The 26,945-nt window shown below is 39.6% G+C and overlaps 1 protein-coding gene across 2 annotated transcripts in view; it reads left to right on the forward strand.

Annotated features, from left to right (window-relative positions):
* The first annotated feature begins 7,685 nt into the window (after positions 1–7,685).
* LOC139965642 (probable tubulin polyglutamylase TTLL9) overlaps positions 7,686–26,945 on the forward strand; it is a 32,547-nt gene continuing 13,287 nt past the window's right edge. Inside the window, exons 1-5 of one of the 2 annotated variants that reach the window (XM_071968234.1) lie at positions 7,686–7,710; positions 14,088–14,125; positions 14,629–14,712; positions 21,965–22,079; positions 22,846–22,965. In XM_071968234.1, coding sequence (XP_071824335.1) covers positions 14,657–14,712; positions 21,965–22,079; positions 22,846–22,965 — 291 coding nt within the window. In that variant the 5' untranslated portion in view covers positions 7,686–7,710; positions 14,088–14,125; positions 14,629–14,656. Of the gene's footprint in view, positions 7,711–10,305; positions 10,709–14,087; positions 14,126–14,628; positions 14,713–21,964; positions 22,080–22,845; positions 22,966–26,945 lie in introns of those variants that run through there. The other variant, XM_071968233.1, reaches the window with a different exon arrangement.

Consider the following 26,945-nt stretch of genomic DNA (forward strand, 5'->3'; position numbering starts at 1 on the left):
CAAGCATAGATATATACGGAAGCGTGGAAGGGACATGGTGACGACTTGTTGTATCTCGGCAAAACGTCAATTTTCAGAATTTTGTCATTTTGACGACTTGTTGCATCTCGGCAAATTTAATAATTTTGTCGTTCTGACGAGTTGTTAAACTCGGCAAAACGTCATTTTTCTGAATTTTGTCATTTTGACGAGTTTGTTACTCTTTCATCACCATGTCTCTTCTACGCTTCCGTCAAAGAAAAGAGGGTGAAACCGCTGGAAGGATTTTTTTCAATGCGAGACACATTTATGGCTTCTATACTTGCGACAAGTCTTCCAAATTTAGGCAAACACTCACGTCACATCCTAAATGTCACAGAAAATGAAGGCATTCAGTAAAAAGATGGATCAATTCTATCGGGATTTATCTTTCTCTGCCGCTGTGCAGCTAAAACGTTTTACAAAAATGAAAAGATCATACTAAAATGGGCTAACAAGATACATTCCAAACAAATTGCCAGCTATAGCAATGACTACAAGCAACGACTATTCATCTGTATTACATCGCCTATATATAATGAGTTTCCGGTATAATAATGTAATTTGAGAGCCTAGCATTATTGGTGAAATTTCCTATGATCTGTAGGCTTTTTCTGGTCATTTTACATTGTTACAGGCCCCTAAGTAATCTCAATAATTTGTATGATTTTTGCAACAATTAGTTGTATTATAAATCAATATCATAGAATATTATATATTAATCTAAGAATCATAGTATAGAACTGCCTGGTGTGTGTGTGCATATCTGGTGTGTGCAGAATATTTGGAAAAGTTGAGAAGCTTCTAGAAGAGTTAGAACATTTGAGAACAATTTAGATCACCCCAATACAGTACACATTGGAACAAGCTAGAACATTGGAGTGCCGCCAAGGGGACATCCCCTGTGCTATTTTTAGAACACTAGGTGAGGATTTCCTGGAAAGGTGAAGTGACCTTTTGGGTTGGTTGAACTGAGCTGGAGCTACTGTAAGATGCTTCTAGAATGGATGGACATTTCAAGATCTTTCTGGACTTGTGAAAAGGCTATATAAGCACCTGATAATTTGAGATCAAGAGTTTTTAACCATCTTGGCTCCAGGAGTTTAATAACCTCTCGCTCAAGTGAATCCTACAATTCCAGTGTGAGTAAATACTCACTTAGTTTGACAGTAAAGTTATAGCTGTCTTTTTATTAGTGGATTTGCTACAAGTTTACCGGCTTCGAAGTCGCCCATCGTTGTGTAGCCGTCTTCGGTTCTGTGTCAGTCAGCACTAATTATTGTGGCCTCTGAGTTACCCAAGGACAGGAATCCAAGGATAAACAAGCTGCAAGCACAACTTGGACATTCATTAGCAGTCGACCTCCGAAGTGGAAGTCATCAAGTTGGGAGCTGGATTTCTTCAATATTGGACATTCGTCCGTCTACAAGTTTCGCTGGAATATTCGCCAGGACTTTTTGTCACTGCGCTCGCGTCGCGGCACACACCAGGTCGTGAGTAAATTATAGTATAACTTATTAAATCTGTTTTAGTGTAAACTGCTTAGATATTGATAAATGATCTTTATTTGATATTAATTACCTTGAACATACAAATAAATAAATACTTATTGTTATATTTAAAGTTAAATTTTACAGTGTGCTGTTTAGTCATTTGAGTTGTGAACCCAAGGGGAGGTGTATTCTGGCCTTGATCGAGTTGATCGTAACAGAATTGGGGGCCTATCCGGGAAAGTACACTGTAAAAAAAATGAAGTTAATTGTTTTTCAACATTATCTGATTGTGTGTTTACATTGATATTTGTGCTGCATATTGTTGTTTGTAATTTAACTAGTTGTTCACTATGGCATTTGTTGCAGAAGATTTTGTTCAAGATGTATCTTGGGAGGTTTTTGATGAGCTCAAGAAGCCAGATTTAATGGCATTGGCCGTGTATTTGGAAATTGAAGTAAAGCATGCTATGCGTAAACAAGTCATCAAAAATACACTCATTGACCGTTTGGTTGCAGACGATTTGTTAGATGAGGAATGTCTGGAAAACAAAGTAGAAATTCTGGATAGTTCAGATTCTGCAGTAAAATTAAAACAATTAGAGATTCAGAAAGAAGTTGAAATGACCAAATTAAAAATTGAGGAACAAGAAAGAAAGGAAAAACTAGATTTGGAAAAGATACTCAAACAGCAAGAGTTAGATGCAAGGCTTCAGATGGAAGAAAAAGAAAGACAGGATAGATTACAAATGGAGGAACGAATTAAATTGAAAGAAATAGAAGCCAAAGTACAAATGGAAAAAGATAAATTAGAGAAACAAGGCTCATCAAACTTCTCAGACAAATTTGATGCCACAAAGAATATTAGGTTAGTTCCAAAATTTCAAGAAACTGAAGTCGATAAATATTTCTTACACTTTGAGAAGATTGCCGAAAGTTTGAAATGGCCTAAAGAATCTTGGACATTGTTGCTCCAGTCAGTGTTCATCGGGAAAGCTAGAGAAATTTATTCTTCCCTATCAATTTAACAATGTCATAATTATGATGTGGTTAAGAAAGCAGTTCTTAAGGCCTATGAGTTGGTGCCCGAAGCTTACCGGCAAAAGTTCCGAAGTGCAAAGAAAGAAACCAACCAAACTCATGTTGAGTTTGCAAGAGTACAAGAACAAATGTTAGATAGGTGGCTTAGCTCTAAAAATGTGAACAATGAATACAAACAACTTAGGCAATTGGTTTTGGTTGAGCAATTCAAGAGTTGTATCCATGCTGACATCAGGACTCACTTAGATGAGCGTGACATAAATAATTTAGAAGATGCAGCAACAATGGCAGATGATTACGCCCTCACGCATAAGTTGAGTACCAATAATACAGGTGGGCATAATAAGTTTAGTCAGTATCACAAGAATAATTATAATAAGCATAACCAAAATAAATCGTCCCAAAATCAAAATAGCGCTAAAGAAGGAAATAAACAGTCAGGTCCCTCAAATCAGGGAAGTAAAGGTCCTTCTAGTGAAAAACCAACCAAGTCATGGGATGGTTTTAAGAAGTCAGTGACTTGTGACTACTGCAAAGAACCAGGCCACACTAAGTCCAAGTGTTGGAAGTTAATGGGAAAGCAGTTGGCTCTACAACAGCAATCTGCACCCACAGGTTGTGCTGTGGCCATGAGATCTCAAGTTAGTTTTCAGGCTGTTAAACAGAAAGATGTTGAGTCTGAGAAAATTAGGGAAGACTTTGAACCATTTGTTTCGAAGGGTTCTGTATCACTTGAGAGTGATAAAGTTGATCCAAAGCCTATAAAGATCATGCGTGACACTTGTTGTGCACAGTCAATGATTTTGGAAGGGTCATTGCCCTTTAGTGAAGTAAGTGCAACAGATGAAAATGTCTTGATTCAGGGCATTGGTATGGATATTATTAGTGTCCCTCTTCACAAGATGAATTTAGAGTCTGATTTGGTCTCAGGTACAGTCATAGTTGTAGTGAGGCCTGAACTCCCAGTCAAAGGTGTTTCTATGTTGTTAGGTAATGATTTGGCTGGTGGAAAAGTACTTCCTCAACCAATTGTTACCCGTGAACCCTGCATGGAGGCTGGTAATGATGACGAAAGTAGTGTCGTCTTTCCAGCTTGTGCAGTAACAAGAAGTATGACTCAGAAAGCAATGCTTGAAGCAAATAGTAAAGATAAAGGGGATGGCTTGGTCCCTAATCTAGATTTAGATGGGACATTCATGACAGAGTTGGATGAACCAGGTCATCTTCTCTCTTCAGGGGAGAAAAGTTCTCCAAAACATAGCCAAGACTTCAAGCCCATGCTTAATGGGGACAGTGATACTGATCCCTTGAGTCACAATAAGTTAGTCATAGAACAGGAAAATGACCCTGAACTTAAGGACCTTGGTCAAAGGGCATTGACCCTACAGGAAGGTGAAGAAGTTCCTGTCTGTTTTTACAAACGGAATGGTGTTCTGATGAGGAAATGGAGACCACCTGATGCTCCAGCAACTGATGAATGGCAAGTCATTCATCAGATTGTAATTCCCAAAGTATACCACAGGGAGGTCATCAGCATTGCCCATGATAGTCCCATGGCAGGACATCTAGGAATTAGGAAGACACATGATAGGATCTTGAATCATTTTTGGTGGCCTACACTTAGGAAGGATGTTTCTGAGTATTGTAGATCTTGTCACACTTGTCAAGTAGTGGGCAAGCCTAATCAGAAAGTCCCTGCGGCTCCTTTAAAGCCTATACCGGCGTTTGATGAACCATTTAGTCGGGTTATAGTTGATTGTGTAGGACCTCTCCCTAAGACTAAGTCAGGTAATCAGTATCTGTTGACTATCATGTGTGCCTCTACCAGGTTCCCAGAAGCTATACCCTTGAGAAATATTAAGGCTAAGACAATTGTGAAGGCTCTAACCAAGTTTTTCACTCTTGTAGGACTTCCAAAGTCGATACAGTCAGATCAAGGGTCAAATTTCACGTCAGGCTTATTTCAGGAAGTCATGTATGAGTTAGGAATAGAACAATACACCTCTAGTGCATACCATCCGGAGTCCCAAGGAGCTTTAGAGAGATTCCATCAGACTCTAAAGAATATGATTAAGACTTACTGTTTCGATTTTGAAAAGGATTGGGATGACGGTGTTCACCTACTATTGTTTTCTGCAAGAGAAGCAGTTCAGGAAACATTAGGTTTCAGTCCCTTTGAGTTAGTATTTGGGCGTACAGTTCGAGGTCCCTTAAAGCTTCTGAAAGAAAAATGGCTGAATGATGAAATTGATACAAACCTCTTGGATTATGTTTCCAAATTCAAGTATAGGCTTAATAGAGCAAATGAAATTGCTAGGGATAATCTAAAAGAGGCCCAAAGCAAAATGAAAAGGTGGTATGATAAGGATGCCAAAAGTAGAGTATTTAGCCCAGGAGACAAAGTACTGGTCTTGTTTCCAATACCTGGACACCCACTCCAGGCCAGATACCATGGGCCTTATACAGTAGAGTCAAAAGTGGGTGAAGTTGACTACATTGTCAAGACGCCAGATAGGCGCAAAAGTAGGCAATTGTGCCATATAAACATGCTCAAAGAGTATGTTGATAGAAATGATGATGGCAGTGTAAAACCAGTGTGCTCTGTAGGCCCTAGTAATGATAGTAGTCATGACGACACTCCAGAAACGGAAGTTGATCAAAATGACAATAGTGATGATAGGCAGCATGAATATCCTATGAAGTTGCAAAACTCTGACGTGCTTGCAAAGTTGAATGAAAAATTAGGCCATCTTTCAGAAAATGTGCAGTGTGAATTAAAGCAATTAATTCACGAGAGGGAAGATATTTTTCCCGATGTTCCTAGTAGGACTAATGCTGCTGATCATGACGTTGATGTGGGTGACCATGAACCAATCAAACAACACCCCTACAGAGTAAACCCACTGAAGAGAGCACATCTCAATAAAGAAATTGAGTATATGTTAAAAAATAACATAATAGAACCTAGCAAAAGTGAATGGAGTTCCCCATGTATTCTGGTTCCAAAACCAGATGGTTCCTTTAGATTTGTGACAGACTTTAGAAAAGTCAATCAGTGCTCGAAAACGGATTCGTATCCGATTCCGCGTATAGACGATTGCATTGATAAAATTGGCAATGCAAAATTTGTTAGCAAGTTTGACCTTTTGAAGGGGTATTGGCAAGTCCCCCTCACTGATCGCGCCAAAGAAATTTCGGCCTTTTGCACCCCAGATGCCCTTTATCAGTATCGGGTTATGCCGTTTGGTATGAAAAATGCACCGGCAACCTTTCAGAGAATGGTCAATTGTATTGTGGCTGACATTGAAGGCTGTGAAGCCTATGTAGATGATTTGATTGTCTACAGCCAAACTTGGGAACAACACATAGGGCAACTCCGTCACTTGTTTAAGAAATTGTCACAAGCCAAACTAACAGTTAATTTGGTTAAAAGTGAATTTTGTCAAGCAAATGTTGTTTATTTAAGTCATGTAGTAGGCCAAGGCAAGGTCAGGCCTATCAAGGCTAAGGTTGAAGCAATTGAGAAATTCCCCACACCAAAGACTAGGAAAGAGCTTCAGCGATTTCTAGGTATGGCTGGATATTACAGGAAGTTCTGTCAGAATTTTTCTGATGTGGCCAGTCCACTGACAAATTTGTTGGCAAAGAATGTCAAATATGTTTGGTCAGAGGAAATCGAAAATGGTTTCAACAAAATCAAAGCCATACTGATTAGTGAACTAGTTCTGATAGCACCAGACTTTCAGAAACAATTCAAGTTGGCCATAGATGCCAGTGACATAGGGTGTGGTGGAGTTCTCATGCAAGTTGGTGAAGATGGAATAGATCACCCTATTTCATACTTCTCCAAAAAGTTTGACAAGCACCAAAGAAATTACTCCACTATTGAAAAGGAGTGCCTTGCTCTCATTTTGGCATTGGAGCATTTTGATGTATATTTGGGTACCACTGTGCACCCAGTGCTTGTCTTCACAGATCATAACCCCCTGACCTTCATCCACAGGATGAAAAACAAAAATCAGAGACTAGTAAGGTGGAGCTTGACCTTGCAGTAATACAACCTGGACATCAGGCATATCAAAGGCAAAGATAATGTGATGGCTGATGCCTTGTCCAGAGTTGGATAGTTTATCATTAACAAGCAAAGAGTTTTAAAAGAAAAGGTGTCATTGTAAATAAATTCTGTATGTAAACCTTTAAGGTTATGAGTGCCTTAAATAGGCTTAAATGTTCATATGAGATTAAAAGTTAAGAAAGTTTTCTTTTCAATCAAACTTTCTTTCTTTAAGGGGGAGGGTGTTACAGGCCCCTAAGTAATCTCAATAATTTGTATGATTTTTGCAACAATTAGTTGTATTATAAATCAATATCATAGAATATTATATATTAATCTAAGAATCATAGTATAGAACTGCCTGGTGTGTGTGTGCATATCTGGTGTGTGCAGAATATTTGGAAAAGTTGAGAAGCTTCTAGAAGAGTTAGAACATTTGAGAACAATTTAGATCACCCCAATACAGTACACATTGGAACAAGCTAGAACATTGGAGTGCCGCCAAGGGGACATCCCCTGTGCTATTTTTAGAACACTAGGTGAGGATTTCCTGGAAAGGTGAAGTGACCTTTTGGGTTGGTTGAACTGAGCTGGAGCTACTGTAAGATGCTTCTAGAATGGATGGACATTTCAAGATCTTTCTGGACTTGTGAAAAGGCTATATAAGCACCTGATAATTTGAGATCAAGAGTTTTTAACCATCTTGGCTCCAGGAGTTTAATAACCTCTCGCTCAAGTGAATCCTACAATTCCAGTGTGAGTAAATACTCACTTAGTTTGACAGTAAAGTTATAGCTGTCTTTTTATTAGTGGATTTGCTACAAGTTTACCGGCTTCGAAGTCGCCCATCGTTGTGTAGCCGTCTTCGGTTCTGTGCCAGTCAGCACTAATTATTGTGGCCTCTGAGTTACCCAAGGACAGGAATCCAAGGATAAACAAGCTGCAAGCACAACTTGGACATTCATTAGTAGTCGACCTCCGAAGTGGAAGTCATCAAGTTGGGAACTGGATTTCTTCAATATTGGACATTCGTTCGTCTACAAGTTTCGCTGGAATATTCGCCAGGACTTTTTGTCACTGCGCTCGCGTCGCGGCACACACCAGGTCGTGAGTAAATTATAGTATAACTTATTAAATCTGTTTTAGTGTAAACTGCTTAGATATTGATAAATGATCTTTATTTGATATTAATTACCTTGAACATACAAATAAATAAATACTTATTGTTATATTTAAAGTTAAATTTTACAGTGTGCTGTTTAGTCATTTGAGTTGTGAACCCAAGGGGAGGTGTATTCTGGCCTTGATCGAGTTGATCGTAACAACATATTGTAACACTGTTGATACAAACACCTCGTATAAGTCTCTCGATGACGATAATTACTAGGTCGCTTGCCATTATGTAACTCCGGAACATTTAGTGCAATATTAATTGCTCTGGTACTCTGGTATTGCTCCAGATAACTTTAAGAAGGCTGTCATCGCGCCATTCCTCAAAAGGGCCAGTTCAGACCATATAACACGCCAGTGGCGTAGGAAGGTACTTTTGAGTGGGGGGGGGGCTGAAGACTGATGGCCGGCCTGGGGGAGGGGTCTAAGGGGAGGGGGTGTCCCCCTCCCCCTTTGGAATTTTTTTGCATTTCCAGGTGGCCTCAGATGCAATTTGGTGCAATATAGCACATTTCAACCCACCCACTCCATTTTGTATATAATTTTGCATTTTCACCTGGCCTTAGATGCAATTTGGTGCTCCAAATGAGATTTTTTTCTCATTTGGAAATGAAAAAGGGTTTTTTTGACTTGCGAAGCGGGGGGGGGGGGCGGAATGATACTTCCGCCCCTCCATGTTTTTCACTGGGGGGCTGGCGCCCCCCAGCCCCCGGTTCCTACGCCCTTGTAACACGCTAAAGAACTACAAGTCTGTGTGTAACCTTCCCTTCTTATTAACCAAGGTGCTCGAGCGCGTTGTTGCAAAGCAGCTGACCATCTTACCGAGAACGAACTTCAATCTACTTAAAAGCAGTTTCGTTCAACTGAGACTGCCTTAATCTAGGTTCGCAATAACACCTTATGGGCAGTGAAGAGACATGGAGTAATAATCCTTGTCCTATACTTGATTTGAGTAGTGCATTTGAAACTATATATTAACCACGGAGTTCTAATTACATCGCTTGGATCATGATGTATGATGGGTGTAAGCCTACATGGAATTCCACTCGCCTAGCTGGTTCAGACAGAAAAAAAAGGTGAAAAGGAAAACCCAGCCACCATGGATTAATTCTGATGTGATAAAATTGATGAAACTTCGGGATAATGCCAAAAGAAGTCATCCTGACATGTACAGGTACTGGCGAAACAGAGTTGTATCACTCATACGAAAAGCAAATCAAAACCACTTTAAGAATGAAATAGCTAAGAACAGAAAAGACTGTAGAGATATACGGTATGTACTACATAATGTTCAGTCAGTCAACAATAGCACTAAGCAAACAAGCATGTACACTGTGCTGTGTGAATTGACCGCAGCTGTATGTACTGACTGTACACTAGTGTCTAATTACCGATGGTAGCAAGCTGTGTGTGTATATTTTCTGGGATCGATGGTGGTGTCTAACACTTCTGTTACACCTCATTCGAAACTAGGTCAGATTACCGGCATTAGACGTTTCTTTATGCTCGAGTCTTCGCCAGTGGCGGCGGAACCGGGGGGGCTTGGGGGGGCTCAGCCCCCCCAATGAAAAAGTCGAGGGGGCAAATGCATGATAAGCCCCCCCAATATTTACCAAGGCTCCGAAACGTGCATCTGCCCATTTTTCAATGCATACTTGTCGATCTGTCAGATGCACACGTATACTATATAGGTGTAATAATTTTAGTAATTGCTGGAGGACCCTCGGCCCGTCCCCTGGCTATAGACCACATTGTCACCCCAACCGCGTCTTCACGCCCCTTGAAAAGTGGAAGCAGTGAGTGTGAGTACCGGTAAGCGTAACACATCTTCGTCTTAGGCCAATGACTTGCCTTATTTGAACCAGTTCTCCAACATTCCCTTACTTAGTGGCGGAGCCCCCCCCCCGTCCCTGACGGACTCAAATGGACTGCTGGCGCCCTTTTCAGCTTTTCACTACTTTTTACTTATTCGCGATTATTGACTATTTTATTGCGCTCTCATATACCTATTGACATTTGTCATATTCTGTTGTGTAATTTTCCGACAAAATGGCGACGACACCTATTTATTCTCCGTTTATCTGCAAATTAGCAAGGCCCGGAAAGGGTCATTTCCTGCAATCTAGGGAGTATCTTTACTCAGAAATTTTCTGTACGCTCCGCGCCAACCTGTGGTGGCGCTCCGCTTAGATAGTGTCGAAAGCGCCCCTACAGACCATTCTTGCCCCCCCCCCCCCCCCGACCAATACCCCATATTTAAGGGCTAGGTATTCGCAGCATACACTCGGGAAGTGCCGTTTCCGGCCATCTGGGTGTTTGAAAAAACCCAAAATTTTCTTGTACGATCCGCGCCAACCGATGGTGGCGCTCCGCTTAGATAGTCTCCACACATTAGCCCCCCCAATAATTTGTACGTTCCGCCGCGCCTGGTCTTCGCACCCTATATGTTTCAAATTGATTGATATTGTCTCACATGGCCTTCCATACATGTCGGTAAATGGTCTGCTGCGACCATAGAGCCCGCTGAACTGTACACACTTATACATATATCCTGCTCTAGCGCTTTGATATGGTTGCGTATGGCAACGCAACCGCGGTACTACAAGATTATGATAGAATATTTAAGATACCAGATAAGCGAAACGCGAAATTCTCGATCAGATTTGCACTTGTACGCCTCCACACTTTGCAAGCACACGGAGACAGAGAACTGTTGTGCAACATGAATTAGATTTTTCCTTTCATATCGTAGCAACGTGTTTTACCCTTTAAAGTGTATTGGCCAGTAGCCTAACGTTGTTTGAATACAAAGTTAGCCTTTATAAATTCCATGATTTGAAGTAACACCCAAGTTAGGCCTACTGTGATAGTGACTGCTTAACGTAGGCCTAACTTGAGTTACTGTTCATCGTGCAACATGAATAAAACTGTAAAGGTAGGACCTCATTCAGTGTTTCTGTTTGTATTCCACAACAACATAGATTTTTTTTGTAAGCGTAAAAGCCGTACAAAGTTTGCAATTGTCCTATCGAAAACTAATGTTGGGATAGGCCTAGCCTAGGCTAGATTTCTTACGTACTAATATAGTAAAGGCTTCATAATTGACGCACCCCGTAATTGACGCACCTTCAATTATTACTAGCAACGATCAGTGGCGGAGCCAGGGGTATTGGTCAGGAGGGGCGAGAATGGTCTGTAGGGGCGCCATCGACACTATCAGGGCTATATACGGCTCTGGACACTATCTAAGCGGAGCGCCACTACTGGTTGGTGCGTAGCGTACAGAATTTTTTTGAGTAAAGATACTCCCTAGATCGCCGAAAATGACCCTTTCCGGGCCTGGCTAATTTGCAGATAAATGAAGAATAAATAGGTGTCATCGCCAAATTACACCAACAAAATGTGACAAATGTCAATAAGTAGATGAGAGAGCAATAAAAAAGTCAATAATCACGAATAAGTTAAAAGTGGTAAAGAGCTGAAAAGGGCACCAGCAGTCCATTTGAGTCTGTCAGGGGGGGGGGGGCATCCGCCCCCCTGACTGTATGGACGCTCCGCCACTGGCAACGTTACAGCAGGCCCCCTAAACTTTTTACAGTCAAGCAGAATTACATATTTCATGAGTTTGAATCCATTTCAGCTATTTGCTTACTAAATTGTGGTATTTTTTAAGCTTTTAACACCCTCCCCCCACATTTTTTTGGACCAAAGTTTCCCCCCCACCCAAAAAAAAATGTGACCCAAAAATTGCTTGTCACCCGAAATTTGTTTGTACAAATTTTGTGGACAAAAATTCTTTTGACCAAACTTTGGGACCAAAAAAAGAATACTGCAAGCAGCGTGGTGCAATTTTGTTGTTGTATATTTGCATGAGAAAGATATAAACATGAAAATCAAAGGTACATACATACGGTTAGAGAAAAAGCCAGTAAAATGTTTCAGTATATTAAGTTTCACTAAAGGAGCTATGTAAAGGAAAATCAAAAGGTACATACAACAACGATCATGATACAAGACTGTAAACCAAAAACACAGCCCTAAAAATTATGGTCCGAAGCAAATTTGGACCCTAACAATTTTCAGGTTTCCGCCCAGTGGCGTCTGCACGATTTCAATGGTGGTGGGGCCAAGTACCCAATTCCCCCGACTGGCATCCCTTCCCACTCCCCCCACCACTTCCTTAATTTGTTTTCAAATTCCCCCGACTGAACCCGATGTTGGGGGGATGGCTATTTCCCCCATTTGAGCAGGCCACTTCCCCCCCAAAAAAAAAAATTGGTAGGCCTACAACATATTTTGGTCTAGATAAACACATTTTATTCGAAAATTGATTTGGCCAAAAACAATTTTGGGCCAAAAATTTGAGTACCAAAAAATTTCGGGTCACAATCACTGTTTGGGTCATTACAAACTGTGGGTCGCATTTTTTTTTTTCTTTGGTGAAAAAAATTTTGGTCTCAAAAAATTGGTTCGCAAAAATGTTGGTTCAAAACAAATTAAGTCCCAAAACAAATTTGGTCACAAAAATATTGGGGTCACAAAACTACTTTTCTTGGTGTACACAAATAAATTTTTGGATAATAAAAAATTGCTCCAAATTTTTTCTTTTTGTCGAAACATCAACATCGGAACATAGGGATGTCACCAGTATTTCAAGAAGTGATAATATTATTATAGGCCTAGGCTAGGTAGATTTGGCTGAAAATCACTGATTTTGGGAGAATTATCAAACATGGCTTGCATTAGGCTATAGGCCAAATTATGTCTGGCATTTGTGAAGAGATTCATTGCTGTATTCACTAATAAACATAAGCCTACAGTACCTGCCAACTCTCACAGTATCATGAGAAACAAATTCATGCATCTTCTCATGGTGGAAACACCTGAATCTCACTTGCAAAATCTTTTAAAAATAAATAACTTGAGCACAGCAGATTAACATGGAGTGGCGGATAATTTTTTGAACAGGCTCAACTTGAATATTTAGCACAAAAGATACAAAGCTGCCCAAGGAAAACAAATTACTTTAATGAGAATGTTAAAAATGATAAGAGTTTATTTGACTTCAGATGGTTTTGTAAAGTGTCCATGTTTTGGGAAAGAATTTTTCTTCTGGGAAATCTCCAGGTTAGCACTTTATATTGAAGGTTAGTTTCAGAATGGAGCATTTCTGCATAATATATACATTTATTCAAAAAAGGTTCAGTGTGACATTTGTTGGGTTGGGGTTACCCCTGAGACTGTGTGACCTTTATTTTATTGCCATATGTACCTACAGTACTGCTTAAATAGCCCACTATATAAAATATGAGAAAACCTGTATGGAAATACATTCCTTTTTTACCTATTTTATAGGCAGAATAGTGGGTGTCAATTACCAGATGCTCCTAAAAGTTCTTCCCTCTTTAATTCTGTTATAACTATTAAAAGGGACTACCCAGTCTTTGTTACTTAAAATTATTTAATGTGTAAAAGTAAGTTGGCCTGACGTTTCGATCCTAGCAGGATCTTCTTCAAAGGCTAAAGGATAAGTAACAGTAACAGATGGGACAAAACCATGCACAGATCGGAAATGTCAGGCCAACTTACTTTTACACATTCTCCTACACAGGCTCTCTAGTGGATAAGCAGTTTGCTAACAGTTTTATTTTATTTTAAAATTGTTTTTAAATTCAAATTTGCTGTAAATACTGTCACTAATATTCTCCGCGTTTTGTGGCCTATTGTGTTCTCCTTTATAGATCAAACTCAAAAGGTGGCTTAGTTATTTTGAACGATGTATATATATTTTAGTCTTCAGAATGAAAACAATATTTATTCTTTGGGGAAAACAAGTGTTGCTTTTAGTGTGACAAACTTTTTTCAAATTATTATATATTCCTTTTGATCTGGGCTACTGATTGTTGTGCATCATCTTGACACTATTTGAAACTGTTGTTTCCCTTATGGTGTGTCTTACCAGCACTTTAATAATAATAATTAACAGTTCTTATATAGCGCAACTTACAATAAAGTCTCGCCGCGCTGTACTTAACCCTGGTCATTGGTAACTTGTCGCACCTACACACACTGTGCACAATTCAAACAATCTCTCCTGGGGCACCACAGTGCACCACAGCCACGTAAGAGAGGCAATGGAGATAAAGTGCCTTGCCCAAGGACACAATGCAATGATCTGGCAAGGGCTCGAACCTGTAATCCTTAGAGCACAAGTCCACTGCCTCAACCACTTGACCACAAAGCCCTCGTTAACAGAATACTTATTTGTCATACCTTTAATGTTTATGACGTGTATTTTGCCTCTTATCCAACAGTTGAACCCTAACCGTTCTCCCCTGAAGAAGGGATTTGGGTAAGTGAAAGTTCTAAAGTTTATATAGATTGAAGGCATTTGATTTAGTTTTAACCTTTATAGAGCATCCTCCACAATGTCTTCTTAGAAAAATGATTAAAGCAAACTTTATGTTATAAAAATTCAGAAAATGTGACATTGCAAATTTGTTGCATATAAATCTTCAAATATTGCCTTAGAGCCTCACCTGTCCTATACTTTGTTTGATACAGTAGGTAGTGATGAGGAGGTGAGGGCTTACAAAAAGGCTGGATGGAACCAATGTAGAATTTTAAAAAAATCCTGTTTTCATGTTAGACTTTTTTAAGTTTTTTTCTGACAGTAGCATTGCGGTCATTTCTGTCAATTTAGTAAAACTTGTAATTTCATGAGCAAGAAGACATGCTACATAGTTTCACACAGATTGTCATTTTAATTCATTTCATAATGTAAACCAAGTGAGTGGTAGTGTAAGGCTAGTCATGCTGCAAGAACCTATTACCAGATTTTGCTATATTCTACAGGGATAGAGCTGTCCGCTTCAAGTGTTCCATGCAGAACACTATTCTGGAAGTATTAAGAAGCAGAGGATGGGTGGAAGTCAAGGAGTAAGTACATGTGATAGCTGACCTGCTCATTTGCATAAAGGTCATCAGTATTCCTCCCCCTTCCCCTGGCAAAATGCTAGAAAGTATAATAATAGTCTTATATATGCTCAAGCTTAAGTCATCATTCATCAAAGTTGAGTAATTCTAGTGATAATTTGGAGGGGGGGGGGGGGGAGGGGGGAGTATTTCCAGCAAACTGGTTTTGAAGACATTTTGCTTACTTTTAGTACCCAAAAGGGTTTGAGGTAAGAGTGATAATATTAGTAGTTGCCATAATTAGTTGTTAATGTGCGATATTGGTAATTCATTACCCGTTACCTTAGCCAATCAAAATGGATATAAAGTAAAAACATTACTTTCAAATATTTCACTATGGAAAGTTTCTACTTACTAACGGCCAACTGTATTGGCCTATGTTTGCTGTGCAACAAGTCTACAGTTTTTGGTGGTGGAGGTGAAAGGTCATTCAGGAGTAGCCAAAGCCTGAAAAACTTGTCAAGAAGCTGAAATGTTGGCAAAATACCAAACTTTGCAAGCATTCTTGCCAATATGAGGCACAATGTCCCTGTTGCGTTTGGTTTGGGCCAAATGCCAGCTGAGGAAAGCAAGCTCATAATGTGAAAATCTTAGAGACATATCAAGGACCATTTCTTGGAGAAAGCTTGAATATATGTACATTTGAAATTGGCCTCATAAGTGTGCAGTCTTTGGTGGGGGTCATAGGTCATTTGAGCTCAAAACTTTAAAACTTTGTAAACCATGATATCTCAAGATGGGGAATGTCTAACCTAGCATTTCTCCTGCCCATAATCTGTACAAATAAAGGGCCGATTGTACTTTAAGGCCACTTGAATCTGCAGTGTTTCCTTCCACTTGTGTTGGTGTTTCTTGTCGTAATTATACTGTAGAAATAGAATTCATATAGTAAATAACCAAATGCTACTAACAGCATAAAGTATATATATACTTGTGTTAAACCAGGGGCGTATCCAGGATTTTCCAATAGGGGGGGCGTCAGGCATGAATGATCGCCGTCCTGGGGGATGGGTCTAAGGGGAGGGGTGTACAATTTTTGCTTTCGAAGAAGGGCTGAAATGCAAAATGGTGTCATATGCATGGGCGGCGATCCGTACTTCCGAGTGGGGGGGGGATATGACCTTGTTGCAGGGCCGTCTTAACGCATGGGCCCACTGGGCCCTGGCCCAGGGCCCCGCGATGTCAGGGGCCCCGCAATCGTAGTAACCCCATGTCTTAATCTGGGAGGAAAACTTATTGAATAGGCCATTATGCCTGATTGAAATCGATACTTGACAACTTGTGACGAGAGTTGGTGAAACACTTGAGAGTTTGACATTAAATATTCGAATCTGAGTTGGCAACCCTGGAATATACAATGCCCCGAAGGCTTACAACACCTCAAAACACCTCAAAAGATTGACTTTCAGCCAATCATACAACAGTTTACGATCAAGAAATGCCGCAAGTTCTGTTAGTTCCCCCAGTTGAAAGACTCAACACAAGGGTGTTACAAATGGTGAGTCCAGTATTGTTAGGGAAGGGATGGAGGGCAACTGGAAGATTACTCTTCTATAATGTATTTCAGCTTTTAGATATATCACGTATGTTATTCAGCTAAAGTTTTATGCTTTATGCGCGACATAGGTAGGGGTGGTAAATGCAGGCATGTCTATGCTTGAGCGATTGTCAAGGATGTCAATTTTTCACGCAACTTTTTCGAACTCACTTGATTGAGGGGCCCCGCTCCATTGCCGGGCCCAGGGCCCAGTGATCTCTTAAGACGGCCCTGCCTTGTTGACTATCTAAGGGTAGCGCCACCATGAGTTGGCGCGAAGCGTACAAGAAAATTTTGGGATTAGCAAACCCTCTAGATGGCCGGAAACGGCACTTCCCGAGGTTTCCAAGCGGCATGTACCCAAATTTAAAATAGGGATGTCATGTCCGAAATATCTCATAATCAGGATCCAAAATACTTTTTTTTTAATTTCGGGTGTTATTTTGGGAAAATTGCCCCTGTCAATCTTGTTTCAGGCGCAACGTTAGAATGTTCGAGAGCTCTTTTATATTATTCGATGAAGAAAATGGCCTCATGCAGGCTATTATAGGCCTATACACATGCAATACACAATTACACATAGTTACATTCCTAGGTACCGATTGCTAGGGCATCCAGGTGAAACGTATATTAAGCATTACCCTGGTTACATGAGATTCTCAGCTGTTCGAGGGAACATGTACGTGTGTAGGCCTACTATAGGGCCTATATGAATACTATGAGGGTGCATATATGTACTATATCAATACCGTGGGTGCAATAATACATTTTGTTGTTATAGGGCCAATGAAGCCTACAGTCAACTATTTTTGCTTTATAAAGACGCTTTATTTGAAAAGATCGCACTGCGTTTATGGTAGGGGAGAAATGAAGCTAAAAAAGAGCCGTACATTAACGAAGATGCATAAATGTAGGCATGAAAATATTCTTATCCCTGGCATTTGGTGGGGGGGGGGGGATATGGTGCATTACACCCCTCCACCCATTTTCATATATCCCCCCTCCACCCAGGATCGCCGCCCATGGCCATATGTGATCCATTTTTCGACCTTAATAATAAGCAACATTTCCAGTAAATATGGACACAAAATGCACAATTTAGTATGGCTGGCATGTCACTTAGTGTTTATAGTGATAATACAAACACAATTACCATCTATGTTTCTAAAACTATTATGCCGCCGAACTTCGCCAGAACCTTTTTTTGGCAAACAAAAAATAAAGCATACGGGAGGGGGGGGGGGTGAGCGATCACCGACATCTCACATAAAGGTCGTCATCAATTTTTTTTTTTTTTTTTGCTAAACTTTTTTTTTTTTGGTGACGGCCAATAGGGGGGGTGCGCGCCTGTTGCACCCCCCTGGATACGCCCCTGGTTAAACCACAATTGTTTAAGTTTTTGCTAGACTTGCGTATTGTTCCATGATTGAATGGACTCTTAAGTAGGCAATTTTTAATCTGGATCACTGCCAAAATTCTTTGGGTTTTCTCATAGATAGAGAACTATTTATAGCTATACATTTTTTGTTTTTACTGTTAAGTCTTTCAAAGGTTAGTTCTAAAGAAGATTGCCTACTAGTATACAAAAACCAAGCCTTTTGTGTAAGGTATGTGTGTGGGTGTGCATTTTGCCATTAAATTTAAACAATGGTAGTCAAGGATGTATTAACAATAATGTTATTATAATTAGGTTTCAGTATGATGATGATGATGATTTACCAAATATATATAATGCTTTTTTCATGCTTATGAATGTTCAAGAGCACTTTACAATGACAACAAAATGACAAAACCCTTAAACTATGAATATGAAGAATAAAATTGACACAGCTTAAATATTAATATAAAAAATATATGTATATACAAAGGAATAATTTTAAAAATAATATAGATTTACAGTGAAATTCCTAAAAAAAAGAAAAAGTGAGTTTTAAGTAAATTTAAGGAATAATTTTAAAAATAATATAGATTTACAGTGAAATTCCTAATAAAGAAAAAAGTGAGTTTTAAGTAAATTTAAGTAACAAAATGACAAAACCCCTTAAAATATGATCATATCATATATAGTATAATCATATCATATATATTCCTTGTCCAATTTTATGCTTTAATAATATTGTCCTGTGCAACGATAGTTATACACAGTGTAAAAGTCAATCAACAATCAGTGTAATTATTAGATGATGTACTGGTAATGTGAGACTTAACTAGTCAAAACTCTGGTGGTAGTTTTTTTTCAAATTTTACTTTAAGCATTGCAGAAAGAGAGAAAAAAGAAAGTATTGGGATAAATCTACTGAACTGTACAAAAAGGTAATTAAAAAGTATTTTAAAACATGCTGTAATATACTTAGAAACCAAGCAATGATTTTAGTGCGTTCTGTGAAATATTATCAAAACAGATCATTAAAATCATCGTCATTCAGTGTAGACGATCACATTGACATAGCAGATGTATCAGGCAGGCCTAGCCTACTTTGCATATATGCAGATTTGCATATATGCAGATTTGGGATGTAACGTATCACTGTTACTGATGGTAGTAGCCAGTTATGTAAACCTTCTCTGACAAAGAAGTTTCTGTGTGATGTGTTGGGTGAACAATTCATTCTACAAACAAAATAGGCTGACACTAAATAGAACACATTTGACTTTGTAGTTTTAATACATTTTAACAGAAAACATTGGAAAAGAAATTGGTGATTTTTGATGCACATTTGACAAATATGACCAGGAAATCCTGCCACTTTGGAAAGTTCAGTTTTGGTTTTGATGATAATCGTAACATTTGCATTCTTGATGGCGCATGTCTCTGTTTGTGTGTGTGCGTACAGGTGTGTGTGAGTGCATTCCTGATGCCCAGTTTGTAAACACGATACCTCAAGAAGGGAAGGTCAAACCAATTTCATATGAAGCGAACCGCGGATAACGGGGGGGATTTGCTGGATTTTGGGTCCTTCGCTTCGAACTCATAAGTGATAAATGAGGATGCAAGAGTGTTCTTGCGTTGAAACAACGGCTGACATTTTATTACAAACTCTACACAATATGATAATATACAAATGAAGAATAAGTCATGACACATGACGATATAAAATGGCTCTTACACTCTTAACGACCTAATAAACTGGGGGAAAACCTATACTCAATACAATGAAATATGCACAGAACCTATGCTCAATCTAAGTAATATTCATACGACATGAATACAATTAAAGAATCAGTACCTGCAATACGACATAACACTCGTACAATACTGTACAACAATGTATAAAGAACAATGTAAAATGAACATTATGAAATAATCTGCATAAATAATACAAAATGTTTGCCAACAGGCGAGGAATTTTAACACCTTCATAATGGTCAGCCTAGGGCAACACATGCCAGCTGCAACACATTATAGGCCTTTTCACCTAAACTGTTCCTAGACAGCAGGAATTTCCACCTCCTGAACCCACAAACTCTCAAGAGACTTGTCACTCTATAGCTATCCAGAACGGCTAGGATTAAAAGGACAAGCTCTGAGACAACTCTATAAGTAACAAACAGTAACAATATGTTCAAGATACAAAATACAAATACGTATACGCTCTTTACACTGAGAGCAGTACAATACTAAAATAGAGGTACAATAATCATCTTACTCAACTGTCAATACAGTACAATACACGTAACTGTTAATAACTCTCTGTAACTTAAACCCAACCTAACTGGTACTGTCACTCTACAGTATAAAGGTACGCAATACTACACACGTGTTTAACGATACACGCTATAAACCCATAGGACCGAGGTTCAAATACAACCTAACATACGTACTTTGTACAGTGAAGTACAACCTAGCCAAACACTTAAAATCTGATTCTATTAATTAACAATAGGGGTACGTACGGCATTTAATATTAATATGTATTACTTAATCTCTTACTACACTGAAGTCAACTCGCTCGCGATAAAGAAGAAGAAGAGGACTCTACGCTCGCAGTAAAGGAGATCGCGTACATCGAGAATCCATCAAAGCTAGCTCGCTATATACTGTAGTAGGTCCGCCATCTTGAGAAACCAGTGGCTTCGAGCCAGAAGCCGAACCATCCAAAACCTGAGGCATCCTGCCTCTGAAAAGGGGGACATCTCCTTCCTGACTCCAGATAGTAAAGATATGGATAAACTCTGGGCTATTGACGACCCGAGTAATGAAATATGACCAAAATAATAAGGGGTTTACGAGGCGAACCCCGGAGCTCTGCAGGGACGATGTTCGCCATACAACAACGTATACAGAAACTGAACAACAAAACACGTACAAACAACTAACGCTACAAACTGACTGTTACAAACTATTACGTAATACATGTAAATACTCAACGGGTGCATACAACAAAATTTCACTTTACTACACATATTTGGTGTGTAGAAGAACCACATGAAGTACAAAAAAGTTTATTGTTTTTTTGTGGAGGGCAAAGGTCATTTGGGGTCATCAGAGGTCAAGTCGTGAAACATTTGTAAACATGTACACCCTCACTATACATTACGTCAGATTCATGAAGAAAACTGCTCATGTTACATCATCCAAACCACAATGCATTTTTGGGTTCTGGTTGTTGTTGTTGCTTTGCCTTATGTAATCATTGATTGGTATGTTCAATAAAGTATGTTTAAGATTAACAGCAATACACACCAAATCTGATCAATGGTTGGTACCTCTGTCCCCTTCACCCCCCCCCCTCCCATTACATAGACAGTCATGAAATTAAAACAAAATGCCAATGCATCATGGTGACTGTCTGTAACTCTTGTATGTCTTACATCCCACCACCCTCACACCCCACCCCCTCCCATAATCCTCATTTAACATGCCAGTTTAAGTTCTTCAAATCGATATCAAAAAGTCTCCAAAACTTGTGTGGAAGAATTTGTGGGTAGTCTGCTCTACTATGGTACACACATTCTTTTATCGTAAGATTACAAAGGAATTAAAGTCATTTTCCAATTATTTGAGGATGCATTGAGGTAAGGGAATGGTGCATTGTCAGTCAAAAATATTATCATCACCATACAAGATTGCAATGAACAGAAATGAGTCGGAATGCCATTGAAATGCTGAAAATGCTATGAAACTTTTGCCAAATTAGACAGTTAAATTCTTCGTCCAGATGAGATGAAACCAGTGGCCGAGCGTCCATACAGTCAGGGGGGGGCGGATCCCCCCCTGACGGACTCATATGGACTGCTGGAGCCCTTTTCAGCTTTTACCACTTTTTACTTATTCGCGATTATTGACTTTTTTTATTGCGCTCTCATCTACCTATTGACATTTGTCACATTTTGTTGGTGTAATTTTCTGACAAAATGCTCTAACAGCTATTTATTCTTCGTTTATCTGCAAATTAGCAAGGCCCCGGAAAGGGTCATTTCCGGCGATCTAGGGAGTATCTTCTTTACTCAAAAAAAATTCTGTACGTTCCGCGCTCCGCTTAGATAGTGTCAAAAGCGCCTTTACAGACCATTCTTGCCCCCCCCCCTGACCAATACCCCTAGCTCCGCCACTGGATGAAACTGAACATAGTTGCTGTGATTGTATCTTCCTGAATGGACGATATGGCAGGGAATATTTTATATTACAAAGGAAACTTTGCTGTCTTTACAATATCTTTGTATAAATTTTCTCCAAAGGGATGATAATGACTTTGACCTATTTTGGGCGGATCGAGGCTGGATGAGGGAATATTTTGATCAGTGTTTCATGGAGGATCATGTCAGAATTAACCACTTTAGAAACCATTATGAGGTAAGGATGGTAACGTAGGTTCATATTATATATTATATATTATAGTTTCATTTAAAGGTAGTCGGTATAGGCCCCAAATTATGGCATGCTATCATTGCTAGAAGCTTTCAAAAAGTACTTTCCTGGAGGTCTTTACTCTCCAAATTGTTCTTAGACATTTTTAAGAAACACACAAGATGACTGAATGCCTTAGTGAGGAAAATTTCCTCAAATGTAATAAAAACAGCTAAAGAATTTTGACCAAAGGTGACCATATTTGAATATCTAGCATATTTGGGGCCAATACAGCATTCCTTTAAGGTTGACAGAGCTTTCATAATGTGGAAACTTTTGAAACAATTTCTCTCAAGAAACTCAAGATGGAAAGATCTTATAGTTGTCATAAGCCACACTAAAGAGTAAAAAAGAGGGGTTTTTTTTGGGGGGGGGGGAGGATGCGGGGTTTGTAATTTGCAACAGGCAAAGATTATGTGCCAAGATGAACAGTTTGCATAACATCATTTTAATTTTCAAAAAGGTAAAAATCAAAACAATTATGTTGCTTAGGGTGTTTTCAGTGTTGCTTCAGATTCAAAATTTCAAATCAACTTGGACTGCTTTATGAATGTATGAACATTGATCAAATTCATAACAAATAAATGTGTGTCTCATTAATGTAATTTATAGGACTACAAAAAATGAATTTGTGAAGACAAAATGTATTTCTGTGAAAGGCCTCTTGAAGAGGAGTCTTTTTGATTGTAATTTATCTTTTTCTTCCTAAAAGCTGACAAGAAAGAACCTGATGGTCAAGAATTTGAAACGTTACAGAAAGAGTGTTGATAGAGAGTCCGGGAAACTTGAAGCAGCAAAATATGATTTCTTTCCTACTACATTTGAATTACCAGTGAGTTTCACAGACTTCTTATCATTTTGCTTCCAACATGTTGAGTAAGCCAGGTTAGGTCCTTGACTCTTATCCAAACCAGTCCTCATCATTTCAATGCATATGGATGGCACAAGTAACGGGGCACAGCATGATCTTGCAATTTTAAGAAAGACTGCTTTCCCATTCTCTCCTAATCTTCTTTTTCTTGATTTGTTTTCTCTGCAACCAGTTTGCTCCAGGCTACTTTACATCACCTTGTATTTCTAACCTGTGTGTTTCCACTTCAGTACTATGTAATTACCTTAATACCCAGTTAGCAGCTTCACAGGGTATGTCTAATACCCAGGTAACATATCTAGTTCAGAGGGTAAACTCTTGCTTAGGTAATTATATAGTTTAGAAGGTAATTCCTACTTAGGAAACCTATAGTTTAGAGGGTACCTCCTACTCAGCATATAGTTTACAAGGTAACCCTTATGCAGGAACATAGTGTAGAGGGTAACCCTGCCCAGGTAACATATAGGTGAGAGGGTAACTTCTACTCAGGTAACAAAGTTGAGAGGGTAACTCCTACTCAGGTAACATATAGTTTAGAGGGGACCTCCTTCCCAGGTAACATAATTTAGAGTGTACCTCTTACCCAGGAAACATATAGTTTAGAGGATACCTCTTACTGGGTAACATAAAGTTTAGAATGTACCCCTGCTCTGTGACACAGTTTAGAGGGTGTATTTTACCCAGGTTACATATCTTAGAGAGTCTCATACCCAGGTATCATCCAGCACATACTGTAGCTCAATCTACGCATAGAGAGGTATTGATTCTGTCCAGCACTCAACTCCAACCAACTATTTGCTATCAATCATAGAACCGTTGGTTTAGACAATACCTCTTACCCCAGGTAAAATATAAGCTAGAAGGTACCTCTTACTGGGTAACATAAAGTTCGACATTTATCACATTGCCCCACTGGCGGATCCAAGGGGGGGCCAAGGGGGGCCATGGCCCCCCCAAAGGTGAGCCAAAAAGTGTTTCCGAACATCCGCTAAATCATATGATTGGAAATTAAAAAAATCGAGAGGAATAGCAGTGGTAGACTAGTCTTAACCTTTTCGTTTTCTGGTTTAAAATTAAATGCAGAGCTCCCAACTAACCTGCAATTTGCGGGAATTAGACCCGCATTCTAACACCCAAACCCGCTGACCCGCACAAGCGTCCGAAAAAAACGCATTGTAATTGTCAAGTATACATAAAAAAATTGGCATCAAATTTTGACTTAGCAACCATCATTTCTTTAGCATTTAGCATCATAGAGTATAAAACCTCCTTAACAGCATCATTTGAACCTCAAATTAGCCTATAATTCTTTTCATTGGGGCGAGCAGCAAACATTTTCATGCCACGGGAAAGAATGAATTATCACCTACTATTCAATTTATTGATGTTACACACAAAAAAATGCATATTTGTCAGAAAATTTTGGGTGACAAAAGCCTTTCTAAGTGCCACCATTTTTCATGTAGGCATCACCAGGATTCCAAAAAAAATCAATTCCCTCATACCCCTCCCCCAGCAGTGGCGGGGGAACCGGGGGGGGCTTGGGGGCTCAGCTCCCCAATGAAAAAGTTGAGGGGGCAAATGCATGATAAGCCCCCCAATATTTACCAAGGCTCCGAAACGTGCATCTGCCCATTTTTCAATGCATACTTGTCGATCTGTCCGATGCACATGTATACTATATAGGTGTAATAATTTTAGTAATTGCTGGGGGACCCTCGGCCCGTCTCCTGGCGTCTTCACGCCCCGTGAAAAGTGGAAGCAGTGAGTGTGAGTACCGGTAAGCGTAACACAACTTCGTCTTAGGCCAATGACTTGCCTCATTTCAGCCAGTTCTCCAACATCCCCTTACTTAGCGGCGGAGCGTATATAAACACAGTCAGGGGGCGGATGCCCCCCCCCCTGGACGGACTCAAATGGACTGCTGGCGCCCTTTTCAGCTTAATTTTCACTACTTTTTACTTATTCGCGAATATTGACTATTTTATTGCGCTCTCATATACCTATTGATATTTGTCATATTCTGTTGGTGTAATTTTCCGACAAAATGGCGACGACACCTATTTATTCTCCGTTTATCTGCAAATTAGCAAGGCCCGGAAAGGGTCATTTCCTGCAATCTAGGGAGTATCTTTATCCAAAATTTTTCTGTACGCTCCGCGCCAACCTGTGGTGGCGCTCCGCTTAGATAGTGTTGAAAGCGCCCCTACAGACCATTCTTGCCCCCCCCCCTGACCAATACCCCAAGCTCCGCCACTGCCCTTACTACACTCAAAAACGTCTTTGCGAGTACACTACGAGTAATAGCTACTCTCTTAAAGCACCATCGAATATACAAAATTACAATGTTTTTACAGACTTTTACGTGCAATCTGCAGACTTGAGACCCATATTTTAGGGCTAGTTATTCGCAGCATAAAACACTCGGGAAGTGCCGTTTCCGGCCATCTGGGGGTTTGAAAAACCCCAAAATTTTCTTGTACGCTCCGCGCCAACCGATGGTGGCGCTCCGCTTAGATAGTCTCCATACATTAGCCCCCCAATAATTTTTCCGTTCCACCGCGCCTGTCCCCCAGGACGGCGATTCGTGGCATGGACCAGCATTTGCCTTCTCAAGAGTTGGGAGCTATGTAAATGTATGAGCATGAGGATTTACAGTTTAACACAATTTTGCAGTTACAGGCTGGTTGTAAGAAATTTATAACCTATGAGAAATAAAATTTCTTGAGAAAGATGATCCCAACTTTGTTTTATATATATTTTAGAAAATTACACCTGGGAAACATTTTTTTTAGAAGTAAATTAACATCACCATTGTACACTTTTGTCGCACCAAATTGCATCTGAGGGCATTCAGCAAAGAAAATTTTCCAAAGGCGAGGGGGTCCCCCCTCCCCTTACAACCCTCCCCCATATCACTCTAATGCCACTTTGGCCCCTCCCAAACAAAGGCCCTGGATCCGCCAGTGCATTGCCCAGGTTTTGTGGTTATGATGCCAAAGACCCAATAACCTTTGTGATCGTGCTGGCATATGTGTGGGTGCGCGTAAACACAATTTCTCAACAAGCAAAAGTTGAGTCACTGTCATGCTTGGTAGGCAGATGTCCCATGATGAGTAAATGTGCCCTATTTTTGTGGTTCCAATCTCTTGAATATTAATGAGTAGGCCGGCCTTCACATAAAATTCATATAATGGCAATATCTTTCCACCATATGTCCGATGTAGTTTGTACTTGGTATGGTGATGTAACTACATAGAATGTACATGTTCTTTGCAACAACAATTAGGTCTACATTTTGTGGGACCATCTGGGCCCTAACAAATTCCAGGTGCATTTTTTGGGCCGGGTGGGTCCTGATTTAATTCCGCCTCAAATGCATTTGGGACACATTCTTTGGCCCCAATTTAGTGGGACCCATTATTTTTGGGACCATTTGGGCTCCCATTTTTTGGATATCAAATTGTAGGGTAAAATAAATTTTGAAGTCAGCTTTGTTTGGATTGATTTTTTTGGGACTATTTAGGTGCAAATTTTTATTCTGTCCAATTTTTTGGGAGGGCCCAAAATTTTGCAATTGCAATACCTCCAAAACCATCAATCGGATGTATCCAAACTTGGAATACAGTTGTTGGTTAGTACAGTAGTTGGTACATGTGGGCCTAAATATGTTAGGCCCATTTGGGCCCAAGAATTTTTCAAGCTTATTTTGGGGGAACCAAATTTTTGGTTTGGAATTTTTGGGCCCAAATCTTTTGGAGCCAATGTTTTACTGAACCCAATTTTGGATAGTGCCGTTGGGCTCCTGTGATAGCATTTACTTTACTATTGGAATGACTGACATATACAACACATTTATTTTCTTTAAGTAAGGAACCAAGAAGTGCTTGTACCTTCGTTTATATGTTGCCGCATTAGTAATCCTCTTCATTTTGGTGTGC

Source organism: Apostichopus japonicus, chromosome 3, assembly GCF_037975245.1.
Source record: "Apostichopus japonicus isolate 1M-3 chromosome 3, ASM3797524v1, whole genome shotgun sequence".
NCBI classification, from domain to species: Eukaryota; Metazoa; Echinodermata; class Holothuroidea; order Aspidochirotida; family Stichopodidae; genus Apostichopus; species Apostichopus japonicus.